Here is a 24,303-nt window from a genome sequence, read left to right on the forward strand (position 1 = left end):
CGGCCATGAACTCTTCTTCAGGAGGAACCATACTACCTGATGGAGTTATGATATTTTTCTTCGATGCCATTGTCAATCTCAACGTTGACAAGGCTCTGGTACCAACTTTTCACGGGCTTAGAAGCGAAGGCCCCCGTGACGTAGCTTTGATTAGTTACAAACACCGAAAGCAGGCCTTTTAAGTGCACCAACAAGCTCACAACACATGTGTCGGAACAGAAGCAAGAGTACGCCCATGCACCAATGTGACAAATATCGTGAGATTTACGAAAATCTCGTGATAATATCGCGAGAAATTGCCTGGAAGTTTAAAACGGCAATTTCTCGCGAGATTTATGAAAAAACATAAATACCGTGATTTAAACGCGATATTTACGTTTTAAACGGCTATTGATCGCAAAAAAATTGTGTATTTTTATTTTTAAATATTTTTATTAATATTTTCTTATAAAATATAATTTTTATAATTTTTAATTTATTTTTTTATTGCCAAGATGTTGCCAAAAAATGTGAGATTTATGGAAATTTTTCAATTTCTCACAAGTTTTTGAAAAATGAGAAATTGCCGATAAAAACGTGTCACTATGCCATGCATAAGCATGAAGAGAGCAAGGAAGTAATGATATATAAAACTTCTTTATAACAATTAGTAAGCAAAGTACGTAAAGAGGGGAAGAGAGGGGCCCAATACACATGGTTCTTTAGCCAAAAGGCCATATAGAGGTATTGGAGAGTGCCAAAGGGGTATATACATCAGGAACAAAAAGGTGAAAACATGGCGGTCCGAAACAGAAAGCGTGCACAATTAATTTTAATTGATTATGTTTTCTATATGTGTGTTACTTTGTTTATGTTTTAATTGATTTATTTTCTATAAAACCTGAAAACATGTTTAGTATTATGAATTATGTAATATGTTGTTTATATATGTATGTGTTATTGTGCTTTTGTGAAAAGTTGAAAGCATATTTTGTTGATTATACTTAATATGTTATGAATAATTTAATATTTATAAATATATTTGTGTGTATAATTATTTATATGTATATTCTAGTTATATATATTAATATATTTTTTGAAAGCATGTGTAATTTTGTACTTATGTAATGAAATGATCTTATTAGTAAAAGAATTAAACATATTTTTATTTATATTTTAATTGGGGTACCAACTAGTCTTGCCTAGTCCTTGACTAGTCTTTTTAAGGGTCTGCCTGTCACGAAATATGCGAAAAAAGCAAGAACCACAAAAGGCTTACGATAACACAAACACAACGTGCACATGCACAAGTCCATCAAAGGATATTACAAGGTGCCAACGTAGACAATGCAAACAGCCACTAAAGGAAATACCATGCATTAAAGCACAAACGCAACAATAAAATAAATAACATTTTATTCATAATATACTCCCAAATTGATTTAAAATGGTTTAGAAGTGCATTGAAGAACAAGAGGGGGGTTCACCCCTATTTATACACGAGTGGTAGTTTCAAATATAGTTGTTGGACTGTTCTAATGGCTCTATTGACTAGAACTCTATATTGATTGGTCCAAAAAGGACCCAACAACTCTATTTGGTCAAAGACCAAATAGTCTCTATAAAAACAGAAAAGGACAAAAAGAACACATTAAAGAAAAAGACTAAAGTACCCCTAATGGGTATAACCTATTACAATGTTGTGAAATAACAAAAATACCCCTAAAGGGTATTATCTATTACATCATTATAAATAATATATATATATATATATACATACATGAACAACTTAACATTCACCCTCAAACTTACAGTGTGATATACCAAAAGTTTGGAAATATAAAAAAAAACCAATGGGGAGGATCCAAGTCTTCAAGTGTCTTTATTGAGAGTCTCCATCTTTATGACGGATCAGAGAATTTTGCAAATAAAAGTCTTTTAATGTTTTAATTATTGATCATCCTCAAACGCCTTCATCGGCTATCTCCATCTTCATGATATGATGTATCAAAGATATTCCTTTCTCAATCTATTGCATCTTTAAGAACTTAAAGGGGGAACAAAACACAGTTTCCCGCTACACAAAAGGAGATCTCTTAACTAATTAGTTATATAGTTTAGAAAAAACTAGTTATGTATATTTTGAACAAGAGTAATACTCAAGTAGAACAAAGTAATAATTTTAAGATTTTTAGAAACATTAGTAACAATTCAAGCAAGATAAACAATTTTAGACAAGCTTAATCCCATAATCAACATATTTTTCAAGAAAACATTAATATTGATCACAAAAGAATTTAATCACTTAAAGAATATTTAAATTATCAAGAAGAGAAACAATCATGTATTAATGATATCTCAAATTTTTAGAAAAACACTTCAAATAGAACAAGTCATCAATTTATACTAAAAACAACATGCATATAAAGTATAGCATTTAAAAAAAAGAACCCTAAAGAAAAGAGGAGTTAATTAAATTTATGTATACAACAATTTGGAGCAGATAATAAATTTGAAACATATATACATATATTTTATATATTTAATGCACATAATAATGAATGAGAGCAATCCCATAAATCACAACCCATTAAAATTCACTCAAACATCCTAGAATGAGTTCAAGTACTGAGGACCAAATAACAATTTAAACACACACATATGTATATATAAAAGGAAAAACAAGTTTTAAAAGTTTAAAAATTTCATGAAAAGATTTTAAAAAATCCCACGTAACAAAGGGAATGATATATGCAAATCAACACCAATTTGCGAAAGATATAAAGAGATTTAAAAATTTCACAAATATCAAGAAATGATATTTTGCAAATCTGAACAATAGTTCGGCCACTACAAGCAATCATTTCACTAGACCTCTAAACCTCAAAAATCAAGTATATCATCAACTAGAACAAAAGTATAGACATAATGCCACAAAAGGGCTAAAGCTATACAATAAAGTGTGTATAAACATCTCATGTCTACATATAATGATACTCAAAACACGTGTATCAACGACTATAACAAAAGCATAATCACAATGCCAACGATGGGCTAAAATTGCAAACAAAAGTATAAATAAACATCTACTGTCTACATATAATGACACTAAAAAATCAAGTGTATGAGCTACTAATTCAATAGTATAATCACAATGCCAACAATGGTCCAAAAATGTAACGACCCCAACTCATCTCCGTTGAAAAGTGAACTTTTTTTTTAAACAATTGCAGAAATCAAAACCCAAGGATATGGGGCCTCACAGACTTAACTTCTAAACCACAAAGGATCCCTACATTGAACCATCCAAACAAAATAACTAACTTTATTAATAAAAAATCGAAGTCTGAGAACAAAAGTAAATTAATGTTTAAAACCATAGAGTGACACTCTTCAAAAAAATAGAAGGTAAGTAACAGAGTCTCGTAGGCTCCCTGTGACAGTCGTACTCATCACTGAGCCTCAGGTCCTGTAAAAAATAAATAAAGTACTGAGTAAGAATCAAAGATTCTTTGTACAAATTTATCTGAAAGTCCATATATGTAAGAAAAATCATAAATCAAATTCATGCAAGTTTTCAGAGGAAAATAACTGCAACAGTCTCATAATTCAATTACCATTTAAGCATTAAAGCAATTATCATGCAATATCAATATTTCACATAAATTTAAACAAGTAAGAATGCAGAACATTTAATATGCATGATTCCAATGCTATGCCTAAACAATTTATTAAACTCAAAACGGTCTGCACAAATTTTCAAAGTTCAAGATAAGTTCCCAGTTGTAGCTTAAAATACAATTTATATTTTATTACTAGGTTCCATAGTTGTTCTCAACACCATCCATCAAAACGTTAGAAATCAATATCTAATGTTGGGACACTAAGAAAAACAACATCCACTGATGCCACTTTCTTGTTATACAAATAACAACAGTTGTGTCTACAACACCACCTCCAGGCAAAGTGACGGCAAACTCCCTAAAACCGTGGTTGAGAGGCGAACCACCATATCGGGTTCAAGAGTAAATTCGCACACAGAGTTTTAGTATTCTCACGGTTTTTCCAAAACCGCCATCCAGGATTTCTAAACTGTGAAAAGGACATCCAGGAAGAAAAACATTAATTACATTGTTTCTCTTTTATCTTTTTATCAAAAGTCAAATTCTTTACAGAAGAATCATTTTGCAAATCAACATGCAAAACATAACATGGGACCTTAGCCCGTTACAAAATTTAACAGTGCGATTAATTCAGAAAGTCAATAATTTCAATTGGACTTTTATAATGCATATACACAAATCTTAAAGCAACACATGATTGTGGCCCACATGGCCTACCGTGGTTCACATTTGACCACCGATGCATCTTATGCAAAAATCTTCAGTGAACATGTAACTACACAATTACTCAAACATGTCCAGAATGCGTATTCATTCACACACAACAAGAATGTACATGTAAAACAATTTACATATCTATATGAACACTTGCTTGCAATATGTATTTTGCTTTCATGATTCATCTCATGAATAACATCCAAACATGCACATGATCAGGTTAATGCAACATTAATATAACTTCAGAAATTATGATATGCATGTTTATGCCAACATAATATTCAATTTCATGAGCATATGTAAACATCAAACATTTTTGCCAATTCGGGCATGTTCGGGATACAGTTCATAACTATCGAGCCAAAGCTATGATGCCTCCGTACACGAGACAACACTAACAGGATATTGGCTGTAATAACCGAAAATTTTATGCGATTTTTTATGCAATTAGCTAGGATTTATGTGTCCTGGGCTTAGGATCCGCTTCCCGGATCCATAAGAATCATACCTATGTAAATTAGTATATATATAATAATAATAAAAATAAAGAAATAAATAAAATTATTTTGGGTTTGAGTCACGGTTGGACCCAAATGAATCCAATATGTGGATCCACCATTCCCTTACGACCCGGATCCATGTGGATCCCTCATTCTTGGCCGACCCGGATCCACGTTAGAGTGGATCCGGCATCGCGGGGCTCGGACCCGACCCTCTATTAATAAAGCATCGATTATAAGAATCGTGCCTAGGGCACGATTCTTGCGAAAGAAATCAAGAATGGGGGGGGGAGAGGTTACGAAACGTAATCGACTCTCCTCCATCTTTTTCGGAGAGGAGGAGAGGTCACAACGTTAAAGAGGAGATGGTGTGGGGGGGGTCTCGCTCTCTCATCTCTCTCATCTCTCTCCTCTACTCTCTCTCCTTCCCTCTGTATCTCACTCTCTCGAAACCCTTCACAGCGCCGGAGCACCGACATCGGAAAGCTCCGACCACACCTATAGCGTTCGTCACCAGCCATCTCCTCCTTCAATCGCTGGAACATGTAGGATTCTGTGCCTCTTTTTGTAGGTATCGAATGACATCGGTGTGTGATTGGGTCTGTCAAGGGAAGGGAACCTGATCTTTCTCATTTTCCGAGTGTTGCGATGAAATTCTTGGCTACCGGAAAACGCAGGTCTGTGAGTTGGGGTTCCCGGTAGTAGTGATTTTCGATTTGGGGGTTTTCTTGCTTAACCCTAACTTGGAAAATCCCAAATCAAACCGATTTGGTATTTCGGTTGAAGCTTTGGTTAGCCCAGCCGTGGGGTTTCCGATTTCTTGGATTTGATAACCCCAGATTTGGGGATTTCCTATTTGGGAGCCGATACACCCAGATTTTTGAAGAGGGGAATCCGATTCTTGGTGTTGGGTGACATATTTGAAGGTTTATTCGGTTCCGATGATTGCTTGTTGCATACACTAAATTCTTACAGTATTGGTACGTGTATTGGGTTGAGTCATTGCGTAAAAAAAAATCCTGTGTCATGAAATGTTCAACGATTTTCCTTATATGTATATTTGTTATTGGAATAATATGCATGTTCTTGAGGATTCAATGTCATTTAGTAATCTTTGTTCTATTACATAAAGTATTAAGGATACTAATTTACCTTCCTGATTCACAAAAGGCATATGCTTAACATGAGAAAGCAATTTGGTGTTACCATTTCACTTCTTTCCTATTATGTTGTTAGTGCTGTGTATATGTTCTTCATCATTCTTTTTCTCTTTTGGTTCATTTACTTTTAATTAATGGCGATGCATTTAGCCACTGAACCAACTCTCAACTCAGGTTGTAGGATCCCTCTCAGACTTAGTATAAATCTCGGGATACACAGATTCATGAATAGGTTTTGTTATCCATGCTTGTGTAAGGTTGTCACTAGTTAGTGTATATCTGGTTTGACAATAATGTGTCTGATGCATTTTGAAAACAAACAAACAAACAATAGCATCCTTATGTTAGTTCTTGACATCCGAATGTTTCTGTTTCATTCTGACAAACCAAACATACAACAACAACAACAACAACAACTACGCCTTCATCCCAAAACCATTGGGGTCAGCGATATGAACCAAAAAAGAAATTCATTTGGGGTCTTCCACATGAATCCTTTTCCTCCAATCATTTCTATCCAATGCCATGTCCTCGGTGAGGTTCAAAGCATTCATATCTTTTCCTATCATCTCCATCCAAGTCTTCCTAGGCCTACCCCGACCTCTTTTAACTAATATATTTTCCCATTTCTCCAACCTTCTAACTGGAGCATCATTAGGCCTTCGCCGAATATGTCCAAACCACCGTAAACGATTCTCTCGCATCTTATTTTCAATGGGTGCAACACCTACCTTCTTACGTATCTCCTCGTTCCGAATCTTATCTTTTATTGTATTTCCACACATCCATCTAAGCATCCGCATCTCAGCTACACTCATTTTTTGAATATGATGTCTCTTGGCAGCCCAACATTCCGAACCATATAGTAAAGCGGGTCTAATAGTCGTCCTATAAAACTTTCCCTTCAACCGCAATGGCATTCTACGATCGCACAGCACTCCAGTTGCACTTTTCCATTTCATCCACCCAACCTTTATCCTATGATTTACATCCCCATCAATTTCTCCATACTTTTGAATGATGGATCCCAAATATTTGAAATAATCATTCACCGGTATTTCTTGCTCACCGAGCTTCACTACACTCCCATCACTACTTCGTTGCTTACTAAACCGACATTCCATATATTCCGTCTTACTCTTACTCAACTTAAAACCTCTAGCTTCCAATGTTTGTCTCCATAATTCTAACTTAGCATTAACCCCAGCTCTAGACTCATCAATCAAAACAATATCATCAGCAAACAACATACACCACGGTACATTTTCTTGAATTAATCTCGTAAGCTCATCCATCACTATCGCAAATAGGAAAGGGCTTAAAGCAGATCCTTGATGTAACCCAACCGTTATCGGAAAATTGGTTGTCACCCCTCCACAAGTGTGGACATTGGTTACTACTCCTTCATACATATCTTTAATTATACTAATGTAGAGAAACACCTTTCTTCATCATTGTCCACCAAAGAACGTCCCTAGGTACTCTATCGTATGCCTTTTCTAAATCAATAAAAACCATATGCAAATCTTTGTTCCTCTCTCTATATCTTTCAATAAGTTGTCTAAAAAGATGTATAGCTTCCATAGTTGATCTTCCAGGCATAAAACCAAACTGATTCTCCGATATCATGACAACCTTCCTCAACCTAGACTCAATCACCCTCTCCCAAAGTGACAAACCAAACATCCTTATGTTAATTATTGATTAGCTGAATGGGTTCATTTTATTTGGACAAACATAACAACATGATATGAATTCTTGATTAGCCGAATGTGGATGTTTCATTCTGAAAAGTATAGCTCATTTATATTAAATCCTGTTAACCGAGTCTGATGTTTATTCATATTGAATATAAACATGCTAAGTTAATTCCTGCTAACAGATGGTGATTATTTCATTTTGTAAAACATGACATCTTTATGCTCATTTCATGTAAGTTGAATAGTGTGTAGCTCGATCAGCCTTGTTAACTGTTATCTTTGACGGTTTTGATTCAAGTGATCAGCATGTACTTGACAATATATATATATATATATATATATATATATTGATTTGAACTCGAAATGTCTAATGAATTGGTCCAATTGATTTGAGGTTGATGAACTAGACATTTATAGATATAGACAAACACCTATGAGGTCAAAACCTTGGATCAAATTTTTTGAATGTCTTAGGCTCTTATGTATTTAAACAGTTGCACCTGCATGAATAATGATACTAAGTGGGTTACATCTATAGTTATAAATGCTGCACCCAGTTGCTCTTTGGGCTCTATAGGGTTCTTTAAATTTCATTCTTCCAGGTTTCTCTAATGCTATGAATGATTTACATGGAATACCACGTGCTTAAACTGCTTTTTGTTAGAAAATGTATGATCTAACTTGCTTGTATGCAACATGTTAATTGTGTTTGAGGAATGAGGTTGTTATATTGGTTCCAAACACATGATGGTGGGTTTAATCTGAGGGATGGAGTTCTTCTTATGCTTTAGTTTGGATTTAGCTTGATGGATATGAATGCATGTCTGTTAATAAGTTATTACAAAGTTTGTTTTGGTACAGGTGCATACATGATATGAATGTGTGCAACTCTGAAATTCAATCCCTAGGTCTGGGTTATGTTCATGTGTGTGGATGTTAACATATGTTATGAATGAAAAGTTTCATATGCCTACATTTATAGGACATGTTTAATTATCGTGCCTTTATGAATTGGTTTCAAGTGCATGTGCATACATGGAATCAATGTGTATTTGGCATGTACAATCTTACATAAATGTTCTCATGTACTTATGAATCATGAATGAATGCATGTGTGTGAAGTGATTTCACGAAAGCAATTTCACATGGATGGTGAACACATGCATATGACTGTGGTAGCTCATGCACATTGTTAAATTGGTATGAATGAATGTGCATTTGGAATCATGTTGGTATCATTGCATAAATTGCAAGTTGTTATGATTTTTGCATACGATGCATCGATGGTCTAAATGAATCATCACAGGCCTGGAGAGCCTTGAGCTTTGGTTGCTCTTTCTTTAATTGTTTAAATGCATCACAAAAATCACATTTATATTATGGTTTTAATTGTGATGTTCTATTGTTGCCATGGGTGGTAGACCATGAAGAGCTGCGCATGCTGATTTGGGAGCTTATAGTTGCATGTGGATTTGCAAACTTATGTAATTAATTTTGCATGTTGATTTACAAATATAATTTTATTGCACTATATTGCACTGTTCTATGTGTTTCCACGGGCGAGAATCCCGTGATGATTCTCGCAGGGGTGGATGCGAGACTTTACCTTTATTTTTGCATATGGTGTTGCAAAACTTAAAGAATTGACTTTTAATAAGACATAATAATTAAAAACAGTGTAATATACTTTCTTGGATTTCTCATCTGGAGAATGAGTATCTTAGAGTGCCGGTCTGTGAGGATACAAAAACTCCGTGTGCTGAAATTTGGTCTCTTGAACCCGATATTGAGGTTTCTTTTCTTTGCCACGGTTTTAGGGAGAGTCCGCCACTTTACCTGGGGGTGGTGTGTTTAACACAACTGTTATTGTTTTTTGTACCAATGAAGTGACACTTGTGGGCGTGGGATGTCTCTTGTGTCCCCGACATTAGATGTGGATGTTTAATGTTCCGAAGGTGAATTGGTTGAGGGTTAAGTTTGAAACCCCGTAATAAAATACAAATTTGTGTGCTAAGTTACCCTGAGAACCTAACTTGACCTCGAGGATTGTACCCATTGGGTGTATCCGCGGGCAATTGTAATTAAAAAGAGGAACTTAAAGTTGTAGGCATTTAATAGGACATGCATATGGAAAATGAAACTTTTATGAAAGATAATAAAGTGTTCATGCATTACATATAAATGATGCATATCCATGCTATGCATTAGAACATGCATATGTTATCTGTTCCCTTAATTGTTATATGTTTGGTGGATGCATGATGCTTAACTTCGAATGCATGTTAAAAACCCAATTCTACTTGAATTGTAATTCGTGGTATTGATTAATGTTCTTTTATGCCTAATAGATGCACCATGTTATATTAATGCTTGCCTGAATTATGTAATTGTCATAATTGCATTCTTCTGAATCATTGCATGAATTCGTATTTGTGGTCATGAGACATTTAAATGTTGTTAATGATGTTACCTGTCAGTTAGCTTCTGATAAATTGTTGACTGTCGTAGCGTGAATCTTTATTTATTCTTGTATATGTTGAAAATCATCCTTGACTCCCACATCACATACTAGATTCATGATATACCTGCATTAAAAGTTACATTGATTCCTACTTAGACAGTTGTAGTCTAATTCCTATAAATTTAACATTTTTCAGGTGATGATTAGAGTTTATGAGCGACTGCGGGATGAGGCTTCAATCGAGATTTTGGATTGACTGTTCCAGGGATGGTTCAATAAACTCTGATGTTAATTTTCATTGATATTGAAATAAATGTTTTGGTCTTGCTTTTCCTGTAATGTTCCGGAATACTTAACCTTATAATATTACTTGTTTTCGTTGTTTAAAAAAAATCCTCAAAATTTGGGTTAAGATTTTGGAGCGTTACATTGGCAGCATGTTTCTCATGTATAAGCATGCTTCCAAAGTAGTGGACAACGGAGAATGTTGCACATAAATGTGCAACCTTGTTCTGCCCTATAACAACCCACCAAAAGCCGAACCGATCACGTGTTTAATGCATCTACATATACAAAAACCTGACATGCTAGGAATACTCTGCTAATGCATATTTAAGCAAGAAAATAACATGTATGTATAAAGTTATACACACATAGTTACTAAAGTCAACATCATTGTGTGAGCAAACCGATCAACATATATTCGGGTCTAGTCCGCACCCAATACATGTATTCGGGTCTGACCAGCCACTCGAAATCAGCATGTGATTGGGTCTGGTCAGCACCCGATACAGCTCGTATCTGGGTCTGGCCAGCCATCCGAAATCAACATGTTATTGGGTTTGGACAGCTGGCAGACATGCTTCAACATTCTGCCCTTCTCTCGTATGCGAGTTCTAATATCGTAAATTTGTTCCTATCTAACCCTAAAAACAGCCCAAAAAGAACAGGTTTCTTTACATGATATGACAAAAGAAATCAGCATGTGCATGCATCATGATCAGAATAAGTGTGTACCACATACCTCAGTTTTTTAGTAGGTATAAGTTCTATACTAAATATGTAATGGAATTTATATTTGGCAGACTATATATATATATATATATATATATATATATATATATATATATATAATACTAACAGGAAATGGAGACAAATCGGAATTTTGGGTTCGGTCCAGAAATCTGATTCGAAGCATAAACCAAAATAGATTTCACTGATTTTTTGTTTTCAGCACAAACCCTGCAAGATTTGGGTTTGGGTTAGATCCAAAATTCAGTCCAAACATCCATCAGGAGACTGATTTAGACCTCGATTTTTTTTTTGTTTCGGATCAGATTTCATAAACTTAAGATTCAGCATAGATACAGACTGTTACACGTGAAAGCTCAGCATTCAGCATATTCTGATGTGCAGGGACAACACATAAGTGCAGTAAAAAGACAAACTGCACTTTTGCACAAACAAACAACATGCAGGTTCACAGAATATGTCAAATCTGTGCGTGAACCCAAAGCCATACAGATTTCTTTTTACCCGCATACGTAAACAAGTTTTAACACACTCTAATCAGCCGTGGCAGCATGCTGGAAACTGCGACAGGTCTGCTGATCCAAACCAGTCTTTGCATGGTCAGTCGTGCACGCGCACACACACACACACACACGCACACACACACACACACACACACACACACATATATATATATAGTCAGGGCCTGCGGCAAACCTGGTTTGGGGTCAAGTCTGATCCCAAACTGGGGTCGTGATGCAGCCAGCCGAACCACACACACACACACGTGCATGAAAGGAAAGGAAAGTTTCCTTGGTTCAGGCCATGTGCATGAAAGGAAAGTTTCCTTAAATGTAAATCTGTCCACATTTATACCAAAACAGAAAAGAAAAGTCTCTTGAATGAGTGCATCATGTATATTTGCATGCATAAGTAGAAAAGGCCATTAATATGTGTTAGTTCCACAACAAGAAAGATTGACCACTGTCAAGATCACGTGTATATTCAGCAATGGATACCTTAGGGAAATCGACACAACCAAAAAGGAAATAAAAAAAATCATTACTTTATAAATAAATATCCTTTTTTTAAAAACAGATTTCCCTCTTTCCCCATGAAATATACATGCATAAATTGAGTTATGCCTATTTCTTCCCTGTTCGAACCTAGAGAGGAACTCATACCTTGGTTGAGAAACCGGAAGTATACGTCGGGCGATCTAAACGGAAGTAGATCCTCTCCTTCTTTTTCTCTCTTTTTTTTTTTCTTTCTTTTCCCTCCTTTCTTCTCGCTCTCCCTCTCTCTCTCTCTCTAGAAAACGAAATCTAGAGAAATGGGCAAGTTAGACCATTTTATAATTTTTTTTGGTCTTATAGAGAGAGGGTGACGTCCCTTCTTCAGTTTGTCACTCATTTGGCTTGGAGATAGAGTTCTACCAGTGTAGAACTCTATATCTAACCTCTTTTCCACTTTTTAACAAATTTATTATTTTATTGTTTTTACTTTTTACTACATGTGGGCTCTTCTAGAATCCCTACGTATTAGGTAGAGTTACACAAATATAGAACTTTGCCACACCAAAAATAAATTTTCAAAATTAATTAATTTTTAATAATTAATTAATTATTATTTATTACATAATAAGTTTTCAAAAAGTTTAAGAGGGTATCTCACCCCTTTGGGAGTCTTTTTTAACTTGGAAATTCACTCAATTAAACCTTTATATTGAATTTAAAACTTTAAATTCGTTGGGCTTAGACTTTGGATTTAGATTCAGATCCAAGATCCAAATCCAATATGGATCTCAGCCTGGACCAGATCCGAATTAATATGGGTCTTGGACTAGGTCCAGATCCATATTAACTTGGGTCAAACAGATTGGATCGGATCCGATCCAAAATCGTTCATGTTGAGGTGGGTCATTTTTTGAAAAAATGCAATTTTTGGGCCAACCTTAGCCCGAATTCAGAAAAACAAAATATCAATGGTTTCAGAATTTCGAGATGCATCTAATGATATATTACTTGAATTTTGCCCCTAAATTTAACCCAAATTTCGCTTGAATTTCACTCGATTTGAAAGGTCAAAAATAAAAAGTTTTACTGAATCCTAATTGGCTTGTTTAGGTCTTGTCAATGGGCTCTAGTCCAAGCCTAGACTCTGCGGACTCCACCTAAAATCGAGGATTTCTATCGACTTTACAAAATACTTTAGTCAATTTTTTTGTAGTTTCAGAATTTAATATTTTAGAAAAACACACAATATTACATCTCTACCCCCTTAAAAGAATTTCGTTCACGAAATTAGAATGTACCAAATAAATGTGGGTAGTGGTCACGCATATCGGCCTCGGGCTTTTAGGTGCACTCATCTAGTCCGTGATGCTGTGGCTGCCAACACACCCTCACGAACAAGATCGTTCTACTACGTAGTGTCCTCTCCTGGTAATCATTTTTTTAGTTACTTTTATATGTTAATCTCATCTTTTTTAGAATAATCTCATATATTTTAACTTTTTTAGGTTAATCTCATATATTTTCCAGTTATTTCAGTTATGTAATAAGGTTCTTAGTATATTTTAACTTTTTTTGGTTAATCTCATATATTTTCCAATTATATCAATCAGTTTTTAGTTACTTTTTTATGTTAATCTCATATTTTTTAGTACTTATTTGAGATTTTCTATTTCTTATTGGTTGTTATTTCATCAATAAAGCATTTCTTTATTTATTTGTATTTTTAGATATTTTTTGAAAGTTTTCAATTTTTTTTTGAGGCTTACGCTTTACGCCTCGAGGCTTATGCCTCGCCTCGGTTTTTGGTGGAGCGCCTCGTTACGCCTCAACGCTTTTCACAACACTGGCTGCGATTAACCTCTGTCGGATCAACCGCACCTTGTTCGAGTAGTGCTGGATGGCCTCTGGAGACTTCACTGCTCTCACTCCAACCTCATCCCAACATATCGGAGATCTGCATGGCCTGTTATACATAGCTTTGTACGGGGCCATACCAATACTGGTATGGTAACTGTTGTTGTACGAGAACTCTGCAAGCTTCACATGCCTATTCCACTTCTCTGCTCAGTCCAGCACGCATGCTCTAACCATATCTTCAAGCGTCTATATCGTGCGCTCTGTCTGCGGGTGAAATGTCGTGCTGAACTTCAACGTGGTACCAAGGGCCTTCTGCAACTGGTGCCAGAAACGAGACGTGAAGCGATGGTTTCTGTCTGATACGATCGAACGTGGCACCTCGTGAAGTCGGACAATCTCATCCACATAAAGGTCTGCTAGACTCTCCAAGTTCTGACTGATTCTAATCGGCACAAAGTGGGTACTCTTTGTCAACCTATCCACTATCACCTAGATGGCATCGTGCTGACGACAGGTCTTCGGCAACCCTACGATAAAGTCTATCGAGATGTCGTCCCACTTCCACTCTAGAATGTCTAGTGATTGGAGAAATCCACCAGGTCTTTGATGCTCGATCTTCACCTGCTGGCAGGTGAGACACCTAGACACGAACTTTGTAATATCCCGTTCCATCAATAAGTCTGTTGGAGATCCTTGAACATCTTGGTAAAACTAGGGTTAACAAAATACCTCGACCTGTGGGCGTCACTCATTGGCTCCTCCCGCAGTGCCTTCGGAACCCGCTATCTTTTCTGAACATGATGGTCCCGTCTTCCTCACGGCGAAACTGCGCATCAGGCCTTTGGGCACTCACGCACAACCTCTCGAACTCTGGATCGACAGACTTTAGCTCCTTAATACGGTCTATAATCTTAGGTCGTGCCCGTATCTCAGCACAAAGGATGCGTTCGAAATCATATGCAAATGGCTGTCATCTGACAAACTCTTCGATCAAATCCTAACTGTGCCCGATCAAACTAGCTGTCGTGACAGAAGTCTTCGGATTGAACGCATCTGTCACTACATTTGCCTTACCAAGGTGGTATGCGATGGGGAACTCATAGTCCTTTAGGAACTCCAACCACTTGCATTGCCTCAAATTCAAATCACGCTGCGTGAAAATGTACCTGAGGCTCTTGTGGTTAGAAAGGGCCTCGAACTGTTTCCTGTACAGATAGTGACGCTAGATCTTCAGCGCGAAGACAACTGCTGCTAACTCTAAGTCATGCGTGAGGTAGTTCTTCTCGTGCACCTTCAACTGTCGAGAAGCGTACACGATGACTTTCTCGTGTTGCATCAAGACACAACCTAGTTCGGTCCCTGAAACATCGTTGTAAACATATACGTACATGATATCATAAAATTTATTTTTGTATTAAAAATAATAATAACATGGAGAACTTACCATAAGGAGCTCAAGAGTAGACTACTTACAGGTTAATGTCAAAATAAACAAACACAAGAGACATTAAAATAATATTTCACTAAAAGACATTTCACAAAACTCTAATTCTAATTGATTCAAAAAGCACATTTTACATGCCCAAGAAATAACTATAATATTTTAAACAAAATTTGAAAAGAAAAGAAAGGATATATATATATATATATTATAAATACCTTTTTTTTAATTAAACAAGAGATACATACCAAAATACGAGAGCCTCGAGTCCAAGCCATATATATCAATCCAAAATTTTCTTTGGAAGTACGAACTCGAACAAGATACTAAGATAAAAAATCCCTCGCTCTAATACCATGTCACAAAATACGCAGAAAAACAAAAGCAAGAACCACAAAGAGCTTACGATAAGACAAACACAACGTGCACATGCACAAGTCCACCATGGGATAATACAAGGTGCCAACATAGGCAATACAAAGAGCTACTAAGGGCAATACCATGCATTAAAACACAAAAGCAACAATAAAATAACATTTTATTCATAATATACTTACAAAGTTAGTTAAAATGCTTTATAAGTGCATTGGAGAACAAGATGGGGGTTCACCTCTATTTATACACAAGAGGTAGTCTCAAATATAGTTGTTCCAACAGCTCTATTGAGTAGGTAACTCTATGTTGATTAGTACAAAAAGAACCCAACAGCTCTATTTGGTCAAAGACCAAATAGTCCCTATAAAAACATAAAAGGACAAAAAGAACTAAATTACCCGTAATGGGCACAACCTATTATAATTTTGTGAAATGACAAAAGTAGCCTTGGAGGGTATATATATATATATACACACACACACACAACTTAACGCTACCGATTAGGCACTGCCTAGCGTTTTTGACTACATAGTTATGCCCTGATAGATTTCAAAAGGGCTGTCTTTTTATGCATTAATTGTTGCCGCTATTAGTATTCTAGTAATTATAAAGAGTAGATGGAACATTTGTTAGCTGTACCTGGGAAATGGACTGTTATGGGCTAAACTTTCGTGAGTCCGTGCGCCGGCAGGACGAGGTCAGCCTGTGATATGTACAATGGCTTTTAATAATTTTTTTTCTTAAATTATTGAAGTGTTCATTGTGGTGTCAATTAATATATCAACTCACTGTGATTTTATATTTGTTAAGGGTATAAATTTGTCAGAATTTTACTTGTATCCTGGTATCTAGTTCTGTAAGTTTTCGCGTGCCTTATCCTTGCTTGATGATTAACACTGACCCTCGTATTCCTGGTTATATAAGACAAAATGAGCATAAAAACTATTTTATTCCAAAAGGTAGATGGGTGGGTCTGGTGATTAAAATAAATCAGCCGCTAGCATCATTATAGCAAACACTTGGACACTGAGTGGAATTTTGATCTTTATGTCTTTTAGCGATGATTTACTTTAGTTTTTGTCATTGACTGCTTCTATGTGTTCTGCTGTTCAGTGGATTAACGTTTGTCCCGTCATGTAGGCATTTTCATGTACTTTAATTTTCATTATTCAAGTTATGATGTTCTGGTTTTTTTATTTTTTCCCAGTTTATATTTTATTTGATCATATTTTATTTATTTAAATATGAATTCTTGTGTTATATTTCATGGTTATACTTTTTCTGCTTAAATGTCTAGGCAATGTTCGAGGGTATTCTTGTCGATATACCGTTTGCGACTTTCTTCTTGACCAAATTGAAGCAAAAGTAAGTCCACTTTAGCCAGTTAAGGGATGTCACTGTGTCATATTTGTCGTCAAGTTCCTTGTATTTTTTGTGTAAATAACACTGTTAATTTCCCTTGTTTTTCATGTGTTCTTCATTTTAATTTAGTTTTTTGAATATATTACGTTGCTGCCTACTTTGATATTTGAATCATATGATCCTTTCCAATTCATTAAGATTTTTGTACATACAAGCTTCTCAATATTTTAGTTTTAATCAGTCACCTATATCGTTCAATGTAATTTTTTGGTGAGGGTTTCTCTCGGAGAGATTTTCAAAAGTTTGTATTTCTCGGTAAAAATTTGGGAGTTTAAATAATTGAAAAGGTACAAATAATAACCAAAAAGCTAAGAAAATAATCAGTTTTCATTATTTTTCTTCCAAAAATATAAAAAAAAAGTTTTAAAGGTTTTAAAAATATAATGAAACAAAAAAAGGAAATACAAGCTTAAATATAAAAAAAGAGTTTTTTTAATGTCATGATATTTTAACTTCTGATGATATTTTGAAATTATCGTGAGATATTCCTGATATTATCGTCTACCTTGAAATAGCCGATATTAAAGCGATATTTTCAAAATATTGCCGATATAGGTGACACTGGTTTTAATCATCATCAATTGTTCAGATAACTAAATCTATCTGTTTTTCCCCTTAGAGAATGCTGACTGGGAAAAATTAAAAGAACAAAAATGTGAGCAAAAACAAATGGATAATTTGCAGAGTATGTGGTTCATAGGGGTTCATATTTAAGAAGAATATATTTTTCAGTTGAATGCAAAAGACATGGATAATCTGCAGAGGATAGTTCATAATGGATCATATTTAAGAAGAATATCTTTTTTTTAATCACAGTAATCGATATCGCTGATATTTTGAAAATATCACGATATTATTGGTATTTCAAGGTCAGCCGATATTTTCCCGAGATTCTCAAAATTTTGTTAGAACATAAAATATCATGATATTATCACAATATTTTCCAAAGATTTTTCTGGGATATTGCCCAGATCTTCAAACACATATTTTTTTTATATATTTTAAGTTTCATTTTTTATTTATTTTATATTTTAAACTGTTTTTTATTGTTTCTTTATATTTTTTGCAAGAAAAATACTATAAAACCTATTATTTCTTATCTTTTTTATTATTCTTTATATTTTTTCAATTTTTAAAACTTCCAACAAAAACCTTGTTCAGAACGATGTTGTTGACTTTTTAATTGCACGCAATAAATTTTGGTAGAAATCTTGATTGCTTCAAGTTAGGCCATTTACATAAGAAACTAAATGACTTGATAATTATTTGATTTAGTTAGTTTTCAGAAGAATTGTGTGGCGGTGGTTGGGTTGTATGTATAAGACATGCACATGGAAGCATACACATAAAAGCACATATTAGAATCGAATAACTGCATTAGATGTGAAGAAAAGTACGAAGTACAAAATGTGAATAGAACATATAACTGTTGTATATGCATATGTGGCGAAGCGCACTGGACACAAATACCGATGCATGCATGGTCGGGACTTTAGATGCACCCAAGTTATATGGGATGCACTTGTCATGAAGATCTTTGTTCATTATCAAAGTCTCCACGTTAATAATTTTGTTTCTTTTCTCAGTTTTTGAAGATGAAATTTTGCGTCTTGATAAAGAAGCTTAGGTTTGAGTTCATCAAATCTTAGTCATGGGTATTCTACCAAAGGCAGTGAAAGTCTTCTGTTCTGAACTGAAAACTTGCAAATCCTTTCCTTTGATATGCTCTTTTGATATTGGACCCCATGGAAGTTACTTGCTCTATGACTAGTCTTGGTCATATATTGTAAGAACTACCATAATTGAGTTTCTACATGTGGCTCTAGCAAGCATTACTTTAATTGGTACTTTTTTTGGTATTGGGACCTGTTTAATCCAATGATGTGAAACATACTGGTTTTGGCAATATTTCGATTGAGGCAATTTCTCAGCATATGCTAGGTTTTCTATAAATTGAAAAATTCCTACAAGATAAAAAGAGAATATTTTTTATATTATTCTTCAAAAACATTAAAACAAATGTAAGGTTATCATGGGATGGGAACATTTAGTCTAATTAAAATACCTTATTATTTTTATACTTGTTCAAGATATTCTTGATATTTTTGTGTGTTTTGAGAATATCATGATGTTTTTCCTTTTTTGGACAATTTCAGAATATTGTTGATGCTAGTGTTCGTCTTGATTATTTCTTTGTAAGGGGTTTTCAAGGGCGATTTTTGAATTGTTTTTCTCGAAAATTGTTTTGGGAGCTTTATAAAAAGGAAAAATACAAAATAAAAATCACAAGATTCCTTCTCCTTGTCCATTCTTTTTCTTCTGTATTTCTTCCTTCTTTCCTTATCTTCTCTTCTTTGTCGTTCCTCTGCATCCTCCTCCTTAGTCCTCCTGCCCAGTCAATGAAAGCCCTAAATGTTGAGGGTTGAGATCCAGCGAAGGGGCTCGTTGCGACTCTTATAACTAAGTTAAATATCCTTCTTAAATTTTTTTTATTTAAATCTTTCCAAATTTTCCATTTGGAAACTACAACACTAAAATCTTTTCTGAAATTACCAAACTTGCCTCTTCGAAAGCCCTCTATTGTTGGTGGCTGACTTGGGGCTTTTCTTAATATTTTTTTTTTTTAAACTTTTCAAGATTTTGGAAAACAAAACTCATTTTGATTTGGCAAGTTTTGTGGTTGGATCACTTTGTTTTAAACGAAATTTTGGTTACAATATTTTTAGTCGTGAGTTTTTTTTTTTAAATCTCGTGTATAAAAATCTTTAAAAGTATGATATTTCAAATATTGATGATATTGGTGACCATGTTGAAAACCATATCATATTTTGTAGCGTTCTGAAGAAGCAGAAGTTTTTGGTGCTTTACTGATTTCTTTTGACTCCTATCATTCTAGATATTTTTTGAGTCTCTGCACTAAAGAGGAAGCACCAATAGAGCAAAGGCACTCTTTAAGAGTGACCACAAGAGCCAAGAACACAAACACTAAAGGTGTATACACAAAACTCACAAAAGTAGAAAATGACTTAAAGTCATAAGTTGAATATTATTGAAGAAAGGAAGAGAAGGGTGAAAACCCCATGCTTTTACAAGGAGAGAGCCTCCTCTATTTATAGAGGAGGGGAACTAAAAAGGAGACCATAAAGGGGGCTCCCTTCTAGTCGTTGGGAGCCCCAATGGTCATAAATATGATCGTTGGGGCCCCAACGACTAGATGGGTGGGGCCTCTTATGGTCCTCTAAAGTGAAAAATAAAAAGTAAAAAAGGAAAAAGAAAAAAGGGAAAAGAAAGAAAAAAAGAAAAAGAAAAAAGGGAAAAAATTACATGGTAATTACCAAAACACCCCTATCGGGTTTTTGGTTGTACAGAAAAAGAAAATAAGAAAATAAATTATGTATATATACATATATGTATATATATACTTCTATATATACGAATGTATATATATATAAGTATATGTATATATATATATAAATATATACATAATTTAACACGCCCCCTCAAACTTTACGGGGAGAAGACCGAAAGTTTGCTAAGAAGAAACATAAATCGTAGAGTTGGGAGCGCCTTGGTGAAGAAGTCAGCCAGTTGATATTCTGAAGTAACATATGGTAATGTGATAGTTCCTCTGAGATATTCGTCTCGAACATAATGGCAATCCATTTCGATATGCTTGGTCCGCTCATGAAAAGTGTGATTGTTGGCAATGTATATCGCACTTTTGTTATCACAGCAGAGCTTGGTGGGAGTTGAAATGGGGACGCCCATGTCACCAAGGAGACTTCTGAGCCATACGATCTCCATAGTTGTCATTGCCATGGCCCGATATTCGGCTTCAGTGGATGATAGTGAGACGTTTTGCTGCTTCTTGCATCTCCACGAAATGAGAGATTCACCTAAAAAAATACAAAGACCCGTAATTGAGTTACGATCATTGGGATTTCCTCCCCAGTCAGCATCAGTAAAAGCAGTTAACTCAAGAGATGAGGAAGAGGATAAGAATAGTCCCTTGGAGATGGTATTTTTGACGTATCTCACAATTCTCATTACGGCCGCCATATGAACCAAAGTGGGTGCATGCTGAAACTGGCTTGTTGCATGAACCGCATGAGCTATATCTGGACGTGTGATGGATAGATAGGTGAGGGATCCAATTAATTGACGGAAGGGGGTTGGATCCTCAAGAAGAACACCATCCTCAAGCCTCAGTTTTGCATTGATAACTTCTGAAGTCTCAACTTTCTTTTCATCAGATATTTCTGACTTCGTACAAATTTCTGCAGCTAATTTCATTTGAGATAGGATGTATCCGCGCGCAGAATAAGCTACTTCAATCCCTAAAAAATATCTCAAATATCCAAGATCAGACATATCAAAAGTTTCTTTTAACATAGACTTTACATCATTTACCCCCTTTTTGTCATTCCCAGTGATGATCATATCATCAACATATAACAGAAGCATAACAATGGAGTCACCTGTCTTCTTAACAAAAAGAGCAGTGTCAGTATAGCAAGAAGAAAATCCTAAATTGATTAATACATTACTAAACTTCTCATACCAAGTTTTAGGAGTTTACTTAAGTTCATATAAGGCCTTTTTTAATTTTAAAATTTTTCCATTTAATTCATACCTCAAGGAGGTTCCATATAAACTTCTTCATTTAAATTTCCATTCAAAAATGCATTTTTGACATCAAGTTGAAAAATTGGTCATTTTTTAACAGAGGTTATAGCAATAAGAGTTCGAACACTAGTCATTCGAGCAACTGGGGCAAAAATTTCATCATAATCTACCCCATACTCTTGGGCATATCCTTTGGCTACTAACCTAGCCTTATATCTTTCTAATGAACCATCACTCTTAGTTTTTACTTTAAAAACCCATCTACATCCAATGGGTTTCTTGCCATTGGGAGGATCAATGATTTCCCAAGTTTGTGCCTTTTTAAGAGCATTAAGTTCTAGATCCATAGCTTCATTCCAATGAGCATATTGTTTAGCATCATTGTAATGAGATGGTTCATGAAAGGAGTGAAGAGCAAGTAGACATGTTCGAAAGTTTGGAGAAAAAGAATCATAAGAAACAAATCTATTTGGTGCTTTGAAAATACGATTTGATCTTCTTTGAGAGGTTTCTTCGATCGACTCACTTTGAGAGAATTTTTCAAGAGCACAAGGTGGGTTTCTTTCATTCCTTATAGAGTAGACTTGTATTTGTCTTGAAACATTTTCTTCTAAATTTTGATCATCATTTGGATGTTCAAAATGATCTTCAATGAGTGGATCATTAGAATCAATATGATCATCTATGATGTTTTCTTGAGGCAACAAATCAAATAAAACGGAATAATCGATATTTTCATTTGGTTGGTGCGAAAAACCATTTTCTTCTTCTAAGAATGTGACATCTTTTGAGATATAAAGTTTGTTTTTTAGTATGTCAAAACATCGATAACCTTTTTGTTTTTCGCCATATCCTAAGAAAATACATTCAATAGCCCTAGGAGAAAGTTTATCATTTTTGTGAGTTAGAACAAAGCATTTACATCCAAAAATTCTTAGTCTTTTATAATCGGGAGACATATTGTAAAGCTTTTCAAATGGAGAAAGATTTTTCAAAGACGATGAAGGGGTTCTATTGATAAGGTATGTTGAGGTTAGAACCGCTTCGGCCCAAAAGGATTTTGTAATATTTTTTGAAATTAACAACGTTCTTGTGGTTTCTATTATGTGTGTATGCTTTCTTTCCACAAGACCATTTTGTTGCGGAGTGTTGGGACAAAAGCGTTGATGACAAATTCCATTTTCTTTTAAATAGCTTTGAAAATCATTGGACATATATTCGCCTCCCGAATCTGTGCTAAGAATAGATAGGTTTCCCAAAAATTGATTTTTAACCATCGCATGAAATTCTTTAAAGAAGGAGAAAACTTCGGATTTGCGACTTAGGAAGTAAATCCATGTAAATTGAGTGAAGTCATCAATAAAGACCACATAGTACGAAAAACCTCCTTTAGACAAAATAGGGGAAGGTCCCCACACATCGGAATGAAAAGTTCAAAAGGCCAAGTGGTGAAGTAACTTCTTTGAGGAAATGGGGTAGCTTTAGATTTCCCAAAAATGCAATCTTTACAAGTCATTTGATTGTCTTTACAAGTATTGTCCAAAAAAGGAAAAAGAAACATTTTTACAAAATTTGGATGACCAAGTCTCTCATGCCAAATTCCAATACTTTTGTCTTTTACAAGATTGCAAGATGCCTTAGATGGAAGAGTAAAAAAATCCATAAAATAGAGATCACCCCTTCTATGGCCTTGCCCAATCAGCTTCCCTGACTGGAGATCCTGCACGGTGCAATCTTTAGGTGAGAAAGAGACTTGGCATCCATGATCGGTGATTTGGGAAACGGAAAAACGATTTAGATTAATTTTTGGAACGATTCTTACTTTTGGAACGAAAAAGTTTTGAGAATTTTTAAAATCAAGTGTTCCAATACTTTCAATTTTCAAAGATGTTCCATCGGCCGTTGAAACATAAGAGGATATGGGTTCGGAAAAAAAATTGAAAGAGAGTTTTTATGAGATGTCATATGAAAAGAAGCACCGGAGTCAAGTATCCACATACCTGGAGGTGATGAGGAATAGACGATGGCGGCTCCAGATGTTGAAGGAGAAGTCTTGAGAAGATGTTGGAGAACTTCGGAGATATGATTAAAAGTTTCTTTGATATCTCCCTCTTTGGCACTTTCTTTTTCCTTCTTTGGAGAATTTTCTCCAACCGCGGCTACTTTTCCTTTAAGTTTGGGACAAACTGGTCTAATGTGTCCCAGTTCATTACAATAATGACATATCACTCCCTTTTTAGGCCCATTATTTTTGTTAAAGTGAGGAGGTCTATATGCTTTTACATTTGATCCGAGCCTAGTAACGGCCAAAACTTCATCACTCTTAACGCTTAGGCCAAGCCGAGTTTCTTTTTGGCATATTTCGGCAAGGGCGTCTTCAATGGGTAAGGCTTTGCTTCTATGGAGAAAGGATGC

The 24,303-nt window shown here is 35.1% G+C and overlaps 1 protein-coding gene across 1 annotated transcript in view; it reads left to right on the forward strand.

Annotated features, from left to right (window-relative positions):
• LOC149845734 (E3 ubiquitin-protein ligase UPL6-like) overlaps positions 1-24,303 on the forward strand; it is a 234,616-nt gene that overhangs the window by 140,300 nt on the left and 70,013 nt on the right. The window contains exon 18 of the mRNA XM_089995960.1: positions 17,138-17,205. Within this exon, the coding sequence (XP_089852086.1) occupies positions 17,138-17,205 (68 nt within the window). The remainder of the gene's footprint in view (positions 1-17,137; positions 17,206-24,303) is intronic.

The sequence above is a fragment of the Nuphar pumila genome, chromosome 2 (assembly GCF_984573655.1).
Source record: "Nuphar pumila chromosome 2, dmNupPumi1.hap1.1, whole genome shotgun sequence".
Classification (NCBI taxonomy): Eukaryota; Viridiplantae; Streptophyta; class Magnoliopsida; order Nymphaeales; family Nymphaeaceae; genus Nuphar; species Nuphar pumila.